The following is a 12,500-nucleotide window of genomic DNA, read 5'->3' as shown; positions in this document are numbered from 1 at the left end:
CTGGCAGGCCGGGCCTATCCACTAGGAGACATCCCAGAGGACCTGGTGTCTCAAGTCAAGAACCAGGTACTTGTGTGTATCAGGGACAGATTCCTGGAATGGTTCCCCTCTTTGTGACAGACCTCTACATCCCCCATGTTGCTGTAAGGAGTGTTAATGAGGTATTCTCCTATTGCTGTAAGGAGTGTTAATGAGGTATTCTCCTATTGCTGTAAGGAGTGTTAATGAGGTATTCTCCTCTCTGTTGCTGTAAGGAGTGTTAATGAGGTATTCTCCTCTCTGTTGCTGTAAGGAGTGTTAATGGGGGGGCAGCTGGGCAGCGTGGGCAGCTGTGGCAACCCAATGATCATGGGATACCCTTTCCACTAGCCAAGGCAGGGGTGCAAACACTTCCTGTTTCCGGTCACAACTTGCAGACTTGTTTACGCTGCTGTGCGTTTTTGTTGCCGATCTTACTTTGATACCTGACGGTTTTTTACTTTTTCATTACCGTATATTTTTACTTTTTCCCTCACTCAACTTTTTTCCTCACTCAACTTTTTTCATTCATCCCCGGAGGTTTTATCTGGACATGGTTCGTCAGGACTTCAAACAGCCGAAGCTAAGTAACATTAACATGATGCCTTCTAATTGCAGTCGTTGTACTTATAATATACAGGAGAACGATCGCCTTACGGCAAGGATAGCTGTGCTGCAAGCCCAGCTTCAGACGCGATCGTTAGGCAAGGGTAATTTCAGTGTAGGAAAGGATGAAACAGCGTCTGTGCCACCAGTAAGTACAGATAGTAACGTTAGTATAAACCCCCTCGCACGGTCCCCGCAGCCGGACATCTTTCTCATGGCTTCTGGAGGGAAACGCTGTAGGAATGCTCAACCGGTGTCGCTTATTCAGCCGACAGAAACTTTCAACCGGTTCTCCCCATTAAGCGAGTCGGAGTCGGAGGCCGAGACTTCTCTGGTCTCTACTCCTCCCGTTGTGGGGTCTGAGACGCCGACGGCTCCCACCATTAGCTCTGACAAATTGAAAACCCTAGTCATTGGCGACTCCATTACCCGCAGTATTAGACTTAAAACTAATCATCCAGCGATCATACACTGTTTACCAGGGGGCAGGGCTACCGACGTTAAGGCTAATCTAAAGACGGTGCTGGCTAAAGCTAAAACTGGCGAGTGTAGAGAGTATAGAGATATTGTTATCCACGTCGGCACCAACGATGTTAGGATGAAACAGTCAGAGGTCACCAAGCGCAACATAGCTTCAGCGTGTAAATCAGCTAGAAAGATGTGTCGGCATCGATTAATTGTCTCTGGCCCCCTCCCAGTTAGGGGGAGTGATGAGCTCTACAGCAGAGTCTCACAACTCAATCGCTGGTTGAAAACTGTTTTCTGCCCCTCCCAAAAGATAGAATTTGTAGATAATTGGCCCTCTTTCTGGGACTCACCCACAAACAGGACCAAGCCTGGCCTGTTGAGGAGTGACGGACTCCATCCTAGCTGGAGGGGTGCTCTCATCTTATCTACGAACATAGACAGGGCTCTAACTCCTCTAGCTCCACAATGAAATAGGGTGCAGGCCAGGCAGCAGGCTGTTAGCCAGCCTGCCAGCTTAGTGGAGTCTGCCACTAGCACAGTCAGTGTAGTCAGCTCAGCTTCCCCCATTGAGACCGTGTCTGTGCCTCGATCTAGGTTGGGCAAAATTAAAAATGGCGGTGTTCGCTTTAGCAATCTCACTAGTATAAAGACCTCCTCCATTCCTGCCATTATTGAAAGAGATTGTGATACCTCACATCTCAAAATTGGGTTACTTAATGTTAGATCCCTCACTTCCAAGGCAGTTATAGTCAATGAACTAATCACTGATAATAATCTTGATGTGATTGGCCTGACTGAAACATGGCTTAAGCCTGATGAATTTACTGTGTTAAATGAGGCCTCACCCCCAGGTTACATTAGTGACCATACCCCCCGTGCATCCGGCAAAGGCGGAGGTGTTGCTAACATTTACGATAGCAAATTTCAATTTACAAAAAAAAAAACAACAATGACGTTTTCGTCTTTTGAGCTTCTAGTCATGAAATCTATGCAGCCTACTCACTCACTTTTTATAGCTACTGTTTATAGGCCTCCTGGGCCATATGCAGTGTTCCTCACTGAGTTCCCTGAATTCCTATCGGATCTTGTAGTCATAGCAGATAATATTCTAATTTTTGGTGACTTTAACATTCACATGGAAAAGTCCACAGACCCACTCCAAAAGGCTTTCGGAGCCATCATCGACTCAGTGGGTTTTGTCCAACATGTCTCTGGACCTACTCACTGCCACAGTCATACTCTGGACCTAGTTTTGTCCCATGGAATAAATGTTGTGGATCTAAATGTTTTTCCTCATAATCCTGGACTATCGGACCACCATTTTATTACGTTTGCAATTGCAACAAATAATCTGCTCAGACCCCAACCAAGGAGCATTAAAAGTCGTGCTATAAATTCTCAGACAACCCAAAGATTCCTTGATGCCCTTCCAGACTGCCTCTGCCTACCCAAGGACGTCAGAGGACAAAAATCAGTTAACCACCTAACCGAGGAACTCAATTTAACCTTGCGCAATACCCTAGATGCAGTTGCACCCCTAAAAACTAAAAACATCTGTCATAAGAAACTAGCTCCCTGGTATACAGAAAATACACGAGCTCTGAAGCAAGCTTCCAGAAAATTGGAACGGAAATGGCGCCACACCAAACTGGAAGTCTTCCGACTAGCTTGGAAAGACAGTACCGTGCAGTATCGAAGAGCCCTTACTGCTGCTCGATCATCCTATTTTTCCAACTTAATTGAGGAAAATAAGAACAATCCGAAATTTCTTTTTGATACTGTCGCAAAGCTAACTAAAAAGCAGCCTTCGCAAATGGAGGATGGCTTTCACTTCAGCAGTAATACATTTATGAACTTCTTTGAGGAAAAGATCATGATCATTAGAAAGCAAATTACAGACTCCTCTTTAAATCTGGGTATTCCTCCAAAGCTCCATTGTCCTGAGTCTGCACAACTCTGCCAGGACCTAGGATCAAGGGAGATACTAAAGTGTTTTAGTACTATATCTCTTGACGCAATGATGAAAATAATCATGGCCTCCAAACCCTCAAGCTGCATACTGGACCCTATTCCAACTAAACTACTGAAAGAGCTGCTTCCTGTGCTTGGCCCTCCTATGTTGAACATAATAAACGGCTCTCTATCCACCGGATGTGTACCAAGCTCACTAAAAGTGGCAGTAATAAAGCCTCTCTTGAAAAAGCCGAATCTTGATCCAGAAATTATAAAAAACTATCGGCCTATATCGAATCTTCCATTCCTCTCCAAAATTTTAGAAAAAGCTGTTGCACAGCAACTGACTGCCTTCCTGAAGACAAACAATGTATACGAAACGCTTCAGTCTGGTTTTAGACCCCATCATAGCACTGAGACTGCACTTGTGAAGGTGGTAAATGACCTTTTAATGACGTCAGACCGAGGCTCTGCATCTGTCCTCGTGCTCCTAGATCTTAGTGCCGCTTTTGATACCATCGATCACCACATTCTTTTGGAGAGATTGGAAACCCAAATTGGTCTACATGGACAAGTTCTGGCCTGGTTTAGATCTTATCTGTCGGAAAGATATCAGTTTGTCTCTGTGAATGGTTTGTCCTCTGACAAATCAATTGTAAATTTCGGTGTTCCTCAAGGTTCCGTTTTAGGACCACTATTGTTTTCACTATATATTTTACCTCTTGGGGATGTCATTCGAAAACATAATGTTAAATTTCACTGCTATGCAGACGACACACAGCTGTACATTTCAATGAAACATGGTGAAGCCCCAAAATTGCCCTCGCTAGAAGCCTGTGTTTCAGACATAAAGAAGTGGATGGCTGCAAACTTTCTACTTTTAAACTCGGACAAAACAGAGATGCTTGTTCTAGGTCCCAAGAAACAAAGAGATCTTCTGTTGAATCTGACAATTAATCTGGATGGTTGTACAGTCGTCTCAAATAAAACTGTGAAGGACCTCGGCGTTACTCTGGACCCTGATCTCTCTTTTGAAGAACATATCAAGACTGTTTCAAGGACAGCTTTTTTCCATCTACGTAACATTGCAAAAATCAGAAATTTTCTGTCCAAAAATGACGCAGAAAAATTAATCCATGCTTTTGTTACTTCTAGGCTGGACTACTGCAATGCTCTACTTTCCGGCTACCCGGATAAAGCACTAAATAAACTTCAGTTAGTGCTAAATACGGCTGCTAGAATCCTGACTAGAACCAAAAAATTTGATCATATTACTCCAGTGTTAGCCTCCCTACACTGGCTTCCTGTTAAGGCAAGGGCTGATTTCAAGGTTTTACTGCTAACCTACAAAGCATTACATGGGCTTGCTCCTACCTATCTTTCCGATTTGGTCCTGCCGTACATACCTACACGTACGCTACGGTCACAAGACGCAGGCCTCCTAATTGTCCCTAGAATTTCTAAGCAAACGGCTGGAGGTAGGGCTTTCTCCTATAGAGCTCCATTTTTATGGAATGGTCTGCCTACCAATGTGAGAGACGCAGACTCAGTCTCAACCTTTAAGTCTTTACTGAAGACTTATCTCTTCAGTAGGTCCTATGATTAAGTATAGTCTGGCCCAGGAGTGTGAAGGTGAACGGAAAGGCTGGAGCAACGAACCGCCCTTGCTGTCTCTGCCTTGCCGGTTCCCCTCTTTCCACTGGGATTCTCTGCCTCTAACCCTTTTACAGAGGCTGAGTCACTGGCCTACTGGTGTTCTTCCATGCCGTCCATGGGAGGGGTGCGTCACTTGAGTGGGTTGAGTCACTGACGTGGTCTTCCTGTCTGGGTTGGCGCCCCCCCCCCCCCCCCCCCTTGGGTTGTGCCATGGCGGAGATCGTTGTGGGCTATACTCGGCCTTGTCTTAGGACGGTAAGTTGGTGGTTGGAGACATCCCTCTAGTGGTGTGGGGGCTGTGCTTTGGCAAAGTGGGTGGGGTTATATCCTGCCTGTTTGGCCCTGTCCGGGGGTATCATCGGATGGGGCCACAGTGTCTTCTGATCCCTCCTGTCTCAGCCTCCAGTATTTATGCTGCAGTAGTTTATGTGTCGGGGGGCTAGGGTCAGTCTGTTACATCTGGAGTATTTCTCTTGTCTTATCCGGTGTCCTGTGTGTATTTAAATATGCTCTCTCTAATTCTCTCTTTCTCTCTTTCTGTCTTTCTCTCGGAGGACCTGAGCCCTAGGACCATGCCTCAGGACTACCTGGTATGATGACTCCTTGCTGTCCCCAGTCCACCTGGCCGTGCTGCTGCTCCAGTTTCAACTGTTCTGCCTGCGGCTATGGAACCCTGACCTGTTCACCGGACGTGCTTGTTGCACCCTCGACAACTACTATGATTATTATTATTTGACCATGCTGGTCATTTATGAACATTTTAACATTTTAACATTTTGACCATGTTCTGTTTTAATATCCACCCTGCACAGCCAGAAGAGGACTGGCCACCCCTCATAGCCTGGTTCCTCTCTAGGTTTCTTCCTAGGTTTTTGGCCTTTCTAGGGAGTTTTTCCTAGGGAGTTTTTCCTAGCCACCGTGCTTCTTTCACATGCTTTGCTTGCTGTTTGGGGTTTTAGGCTGGGTTTCTGTACAGCACTTTGAGAATATCAGCTGATGTACGAAGGGCTATATAAAAATAAATTTGATTTGATTTGATTTAATGAGGTATTCTCCTCTCTGTGTTGCTGTAAGGAGTGTTAATGAGGTATTCTCCTCTCTGTGTTGCTGTAAGGAGTGTTAATGAGGTATTCTCCTGTTGCTGTAAGGAGTGTTAATGAGGTATTCTCCTGTTGCTGTAAGGAGTGTTAATGAGGTATTCTCCTCTCTCTGTGTTGCTGTAAGGAGTGTTAATGAGGTATTGTCCTCACTCCGTGCTGCTGTAAGGAGTGTTAATGAGGTATTCTCCTCTCTGTGTTGCTGTAAGGGGTGTGTTAATGAGGTATTCTCCTCTCTCTGTGTTGCTGTAAGGGGTGTGTTAATGAGGTATTCTCCCCTCTCGGTGTTGCTGTAAGGAGTGTTAATGAGGTATTCTCTCTCCCCTCTCTGTAGTTCTTTAAAGGACTGATTAGGGTGGTGGGAGAACATTGGACACAGTAACACACACACTGACAGTGACACACACACACGCTAACAGTAACACACACGCTAACAGTAACACACACGCTAACAGTAACACACACACACGCTAACAATAACATACACACACGCTAACAGTAACACACACACTGACAGTGACACACACACACGCTAACAGTAACACACACGCTAACAGTAACACACACACACGCTAACAGTAACACACACACACGCTAACAGTAACACACACACACACACGCTAACAGTAACACACCACACACACGCTAACAGTAACACACACACGCTAACAGTAACACACATGCTAACAGTAACACACACACACACGCTAACAGTAACACACACACACACGCTAACAGTAACACACACACGCTAACAGTAACACACACACACACGCTAACAGTAACACACATGCTAACAGTAACACACACACACACGCTAACAGTAACACACACACACACACAACACACACACACACGCTAACAGTAACACACACACACACACACGCTAACAGTAACACACACACACACACACGCTAACAGTAACACACATACACGCTAACAGTAACACACACACACGCTAACAGTAACACACACACTGACAGTAACACACACACTAACAGTAACACACACACACGCTAACAGTAACACGCACACACGCTAACAGTAGCACACACACACACACACACGCTAACAGTAACACACACACACGCTAACAGTAACACACGCTAACAGTAACACACACACACACGCTAACAGTAACACACACACTGACAGTAACACACACACTGACAGTAACACACACACTAACAGTAACACACACACACGCTGACAGTAACACACACACACACACACTGACAGTAACACACACACTGACAGTAACACACACACACTAACAGTAACACACACTGACAGTAACACACACACACACACGCTGACAGTAACACACACACACACGCTGACAGTAACACACACACTGACAGTAACACACACGCTAACAGTAACACACACGCTACAGTACACACACGCTAACAGTAACACACGCACACGCTAACAGTAACACACGCACACGCTAACAGTAACACACACACACGCTAACAGTAACACACACACACACACACACACACGCTAACAGTAACACACACACACACACGCTAACAGTAACACACACACACATGCTAACAGTAACACACACACTGACAGTAACACACACGCTGACAGTAACACACACGCTAACAATAACACACACGCTAACAGTAACACACACGCTAACAGTAACACACACACGCTAACAGTAACACACACACGCTAACAGTAACACACACACACGCTAACAGTAACACACGCACACGCTAACAGTAACACACACACACGCTAACAGTAACACACACACACACACGCGCTAACAGTAACACACACACACTGACAGTAACACACACACACACTGACAGTAACACACACACACACTGACAGTAACACACACACACGCTAACAGTAACACACACACACGCTAACAGTAGCACACACACACGCTAACAGTAGCACACACACACACGCTAACAGTAGCACACACACACACGCTAACAGTAACACACACACACACACACGCTAACAGTAGCACACACACACACACGCTACACAGCACACACACACACACACACGCTAACAGTCACACACACACACACACGCTAACAGTAACACACACACACACGCTAACAGTAACACACACACACGCTAACAGTAACACACACACACGCTAACAGTAACACACACACACGCTAACAGTAACACACACACTGACAGTAACACACACACTGACAGTAACACACACACTGACAGTAACACACACTGACAGTAACACACACACACACGCTAACAGTAACACACACGCTAACAGTAACACACACACATTAACAGTAACACACACACGCTAACAGTAACACACACACACGCTAACAGTAACACACACACACGCTAACAGTAACACACACACACGCTAACAGTAACACACACACACGCTAACAGTAACACACACACACACGCTAACAGTAACACACACACACGCTAACAGTAACACACACACACGCTAACAGTAACACACACACACGCTAACAGTAACACACACACACACCGCTAACAGTAACACACACACACACACGCTAACAGTAACACACACACACACACGCTAACAGTAACACACACACACACACGCTAACAGTAACACACACACACACGCTAACAGTAACACACACACACACGCTAACAGTAACACACACACACGCTAACAGTAACACACACACACACGCTAACAGTAACACACACACACACGCTAACAGTAACACACACACACACCGCTAACAGTAACACACACACACGCTAACAGTAACACACACACACACCCGCTAACAGTAACACACACACACACACACACACACACACACGCTAACAGTAACACACACACACACACACGCTAACAGTAACACACACACACACACACGCTAACAGTAACACACACACACACACACGCTAACAGTAACACACACACACACGCTAACAGTAACACACACACACACGCTAACAGTAACACACACACACGCTAACAGTAACACACACACACACCGCTAACAGTAACACACACACACGCTAACAGTAACACACACACACGCTAACAGTAACACACACACACACGCAAACAGTAACACACACACACACACGCTAACAGTAACACACACACACACACGCTAACAGTAACACACACACACACACACGCTAACAGTAACACACACACACCACACGCTAACAGTAACACACACACACATGCTAACAGTAACACACACACACACGCTAACAGTAACACACACACACGCTAACAGTAACACACACACACGCTAACAGTAACACACACACACACACGCTAACAGTAACACACACACACACACACGCTAACAGTAACACACACACACGCTAACAGTAACACACACACACACGCTAACAGTAACACACACACACACGCTAACAGTAACACACACACACACGCTAACAGTAACACACAACACACACACGCTAACAGTAACACACACACACGCTAACAGTAACACACACACGCTAACAGTAACACACACACACACACACGCTAACAGTAACACACACACACGCTAACAGTACACACACACACGCTAACAGTAACACACACACACACGCTAACAGTAACACACACACACACGCTAACAGTAACACACACACACGCTAACAGTAACACACACACACACACGCTAACAGTAACACACACACACACACACACACGCTAACAGTAACACACACACACACACACGCTAACAGTAACACACACACACACACACGCTAACAGTAACACACACACACACGCTAACAGTAACACACACACACGCTAACAGTAACACACACACACGCTAACAGTAACACACACACACACACGCTAACAGTAACACACACACACACACGCTAACAGTAACACACACACACACACGCTAACAGTAACACACACACACACACGCTAACAGTAACACACACACACACACGCTAACAGTAACACACACACACACGCTAACAGTAACACACACACACACGCTAACAGTAACACACACACACGCTAACAGTAACACACACACGCTAACAGTAACACACACACACACACACGCTAACAGTAACACACACACACGCTAACAGTAACACACACACGCTAACAGTAACACACACACACACGCTAACAGTAACACACACACTAACAGTAACACACACACACGCTAACAGTAACACACACACACGCTAACAGTAACACACACACACGCTAACAGTAACACACACACACGCTAACAGTAACACACACACACGCTAACAGTAACACACACACACGCTAACAGTAACACACACACACTAACAGTAACACACACACACGCTAACAGTAACACACACACACACACACGCTAACAGTAACACACACACACGCTAACAGTAACACACACACGCTAACAGTAACACACACACACACACACGCTAACAGTAACACACACACACTAACAGTAACACACACACACGCTAACAGTAACACACACACACGCTAACAGTAACACACACACACGCTAACAGTAACACACACACACGCTAACAGTAACACACACACACGCTAACAGTAACACACACACACGCTAACAGTAACACACACACACGCTAACAGTAACACACACACACGCTAACAGTAACACACACACACACACGCTAACAGTAACACACACACACACACGCTAACAGTAACACACACACACACGCTAACAGTAACACACACACACACGCTAACAGTAACACACACACACGCTAACAGTAACACACACACCACGCACAACACACACACACGCTAACAGTAACACACACACACGCTAACAGTAACACACACACGCTAACAGTAACACACACACACGCACACACACCACGTAACAACACACACACGCTAACAGTAACACACACACACGCTAACAGTAACACACACACACGCTAACAGTAACACACACACACGCTAACAGTAACACACACACAGCTAACAGTAACACACACACACTAACAGTAACACACACACACTAACAGTAACACACACACACGCTAACAGTAACACACACACACACACGCTAACAGTAACACACACACACTAACAGTAACACACACACCTAACAGTAACACACACACACGCTAACAGTAACACACACACACTAACAGTAACACACACACACGCTAACAGTAACACACACACACGCTAACAGTAACACACACACACGCTAACAGTAACACACACACACGCTAACAGTAACACACACACACGCTAACAGTAACACACACACACGCTAACAGTAACACACACACACGCTAACAGTAACACACACACGCTAACAGTAACACACACACACGCTAACAGTAACACACCACACACACACGCTAACAGTAACACACACACACGCTAACAGTAACACACACACACGCTAACAGTAACACACACCACGCTAACAGTAACACACACACACGCTAACAGTAACACACACACACGCTAACAGTAACACACACACACGCTAACAGTAACACACACACACGCTAACAGTAACACACACACACACACACACGCTAACAGTAACACACACACACACACGCTAACAGTAACACACACACACACACGCTAACAGTAACACACACACACACACGCTAACAGTAACACACACACACGCTAACAGTAACACACACACACACACACACGCTAACAGTAACACACACACACGCTAACAGTAACACACACACACACACGCTAACAGTAACACACACACACGCTAACAGTAACACACACACGCTAACAGTAACACACACACACACGCTAACAGTAACACACACACACACGCTAACAGTAACACACACACACGCTAACAGTAACACACACACACTCTAACAGTAACACACACACACACGCTAACAGTAACACACACACACACACTAACAGTAACACACACACACACGCTAACAGTAACACACACACACACACGCTAACAGTAACACACACACACACACGCTAACAGTAACACACACACACACACGCTAACAGTAACACACACACGCTAACAGTAATACACACGCTAACAGTAACACACACACACACTAACAGTAACACACACACACACACACACACACACGCTAACAGTAACACACACACACACACACACGCTAACAGTAACACACACACACGCTAACAGTAACACACACACACGCTAACAGTAACACACACACACGCTAACAGTAACACACACACACACGCTAACAGTAACACACACACACACACGCTAACAGTAACACACACACACACACGCTAACAGTAACACACACACACTAACAGTAACACACACACGCTAACAGTAACACACACGCTAACAGTAACACACACACACTAACAGTAACACACACACTAACAGTAACACACACACACACACACACACACACACACACACACACACACACGCTAACAGTAACACACACACACACACACACGCTAACAGTAACACACACACACACACACGCTAACAGTAACACACACACACACACGCTAACAGTAACACACACACACGCTAACAGTAACACACACACACGCTAACAGTAACACACACACACGCTAACAGTAACACACATACTGACAGTAACACACACTGACAGACACTGACAGTAACACACAGTAACAGACACTGACAGTAACACACAGTAACAGACACTGACAGTAACACACAGTAACACACACTGACAGTAACACACACACTGACAGAC

General features: G+C 45.5%; 1 protein-coding gene across 1 annotated transcript in view; it reads left to right on the top strand.

Annotated features, from left to right (window-relative positions):
* Positions 1-12,500, top strand: part of LOC106574831 (vacuolar protein sorting-associated protein 8 homolog) — a 207,546-nt gene that overhangs the window by 140,660 nt on the left and 54,386 nt on the right. The window contains 1 exon segment of the mRNA XM_082963149.1: positions 1-66. This exon segment is cut by the window's left edge and continues 7 nt beyond it. Within this exon segment, the coding sequence (XP_082819275.1) occupies positions 1-66 (66 nt within the window).

The sequence above is a fragment of the Salmo salar genome, chromosome 16 (assembly GCF_965601325.2).
Source record: "Salmo salar chromosome 16, fSalSal1, whole genome shotgun sequence".
NCBI classification, from domain to species: Eukaryota; Metazoa; Chordata; class Actinopteri; order Salmoniformes; family Salmonidae; genus Salmo; species Salmo salar.
This window is presented reverse-complemented; position numbering and strand designations above follow the sequence as displayed.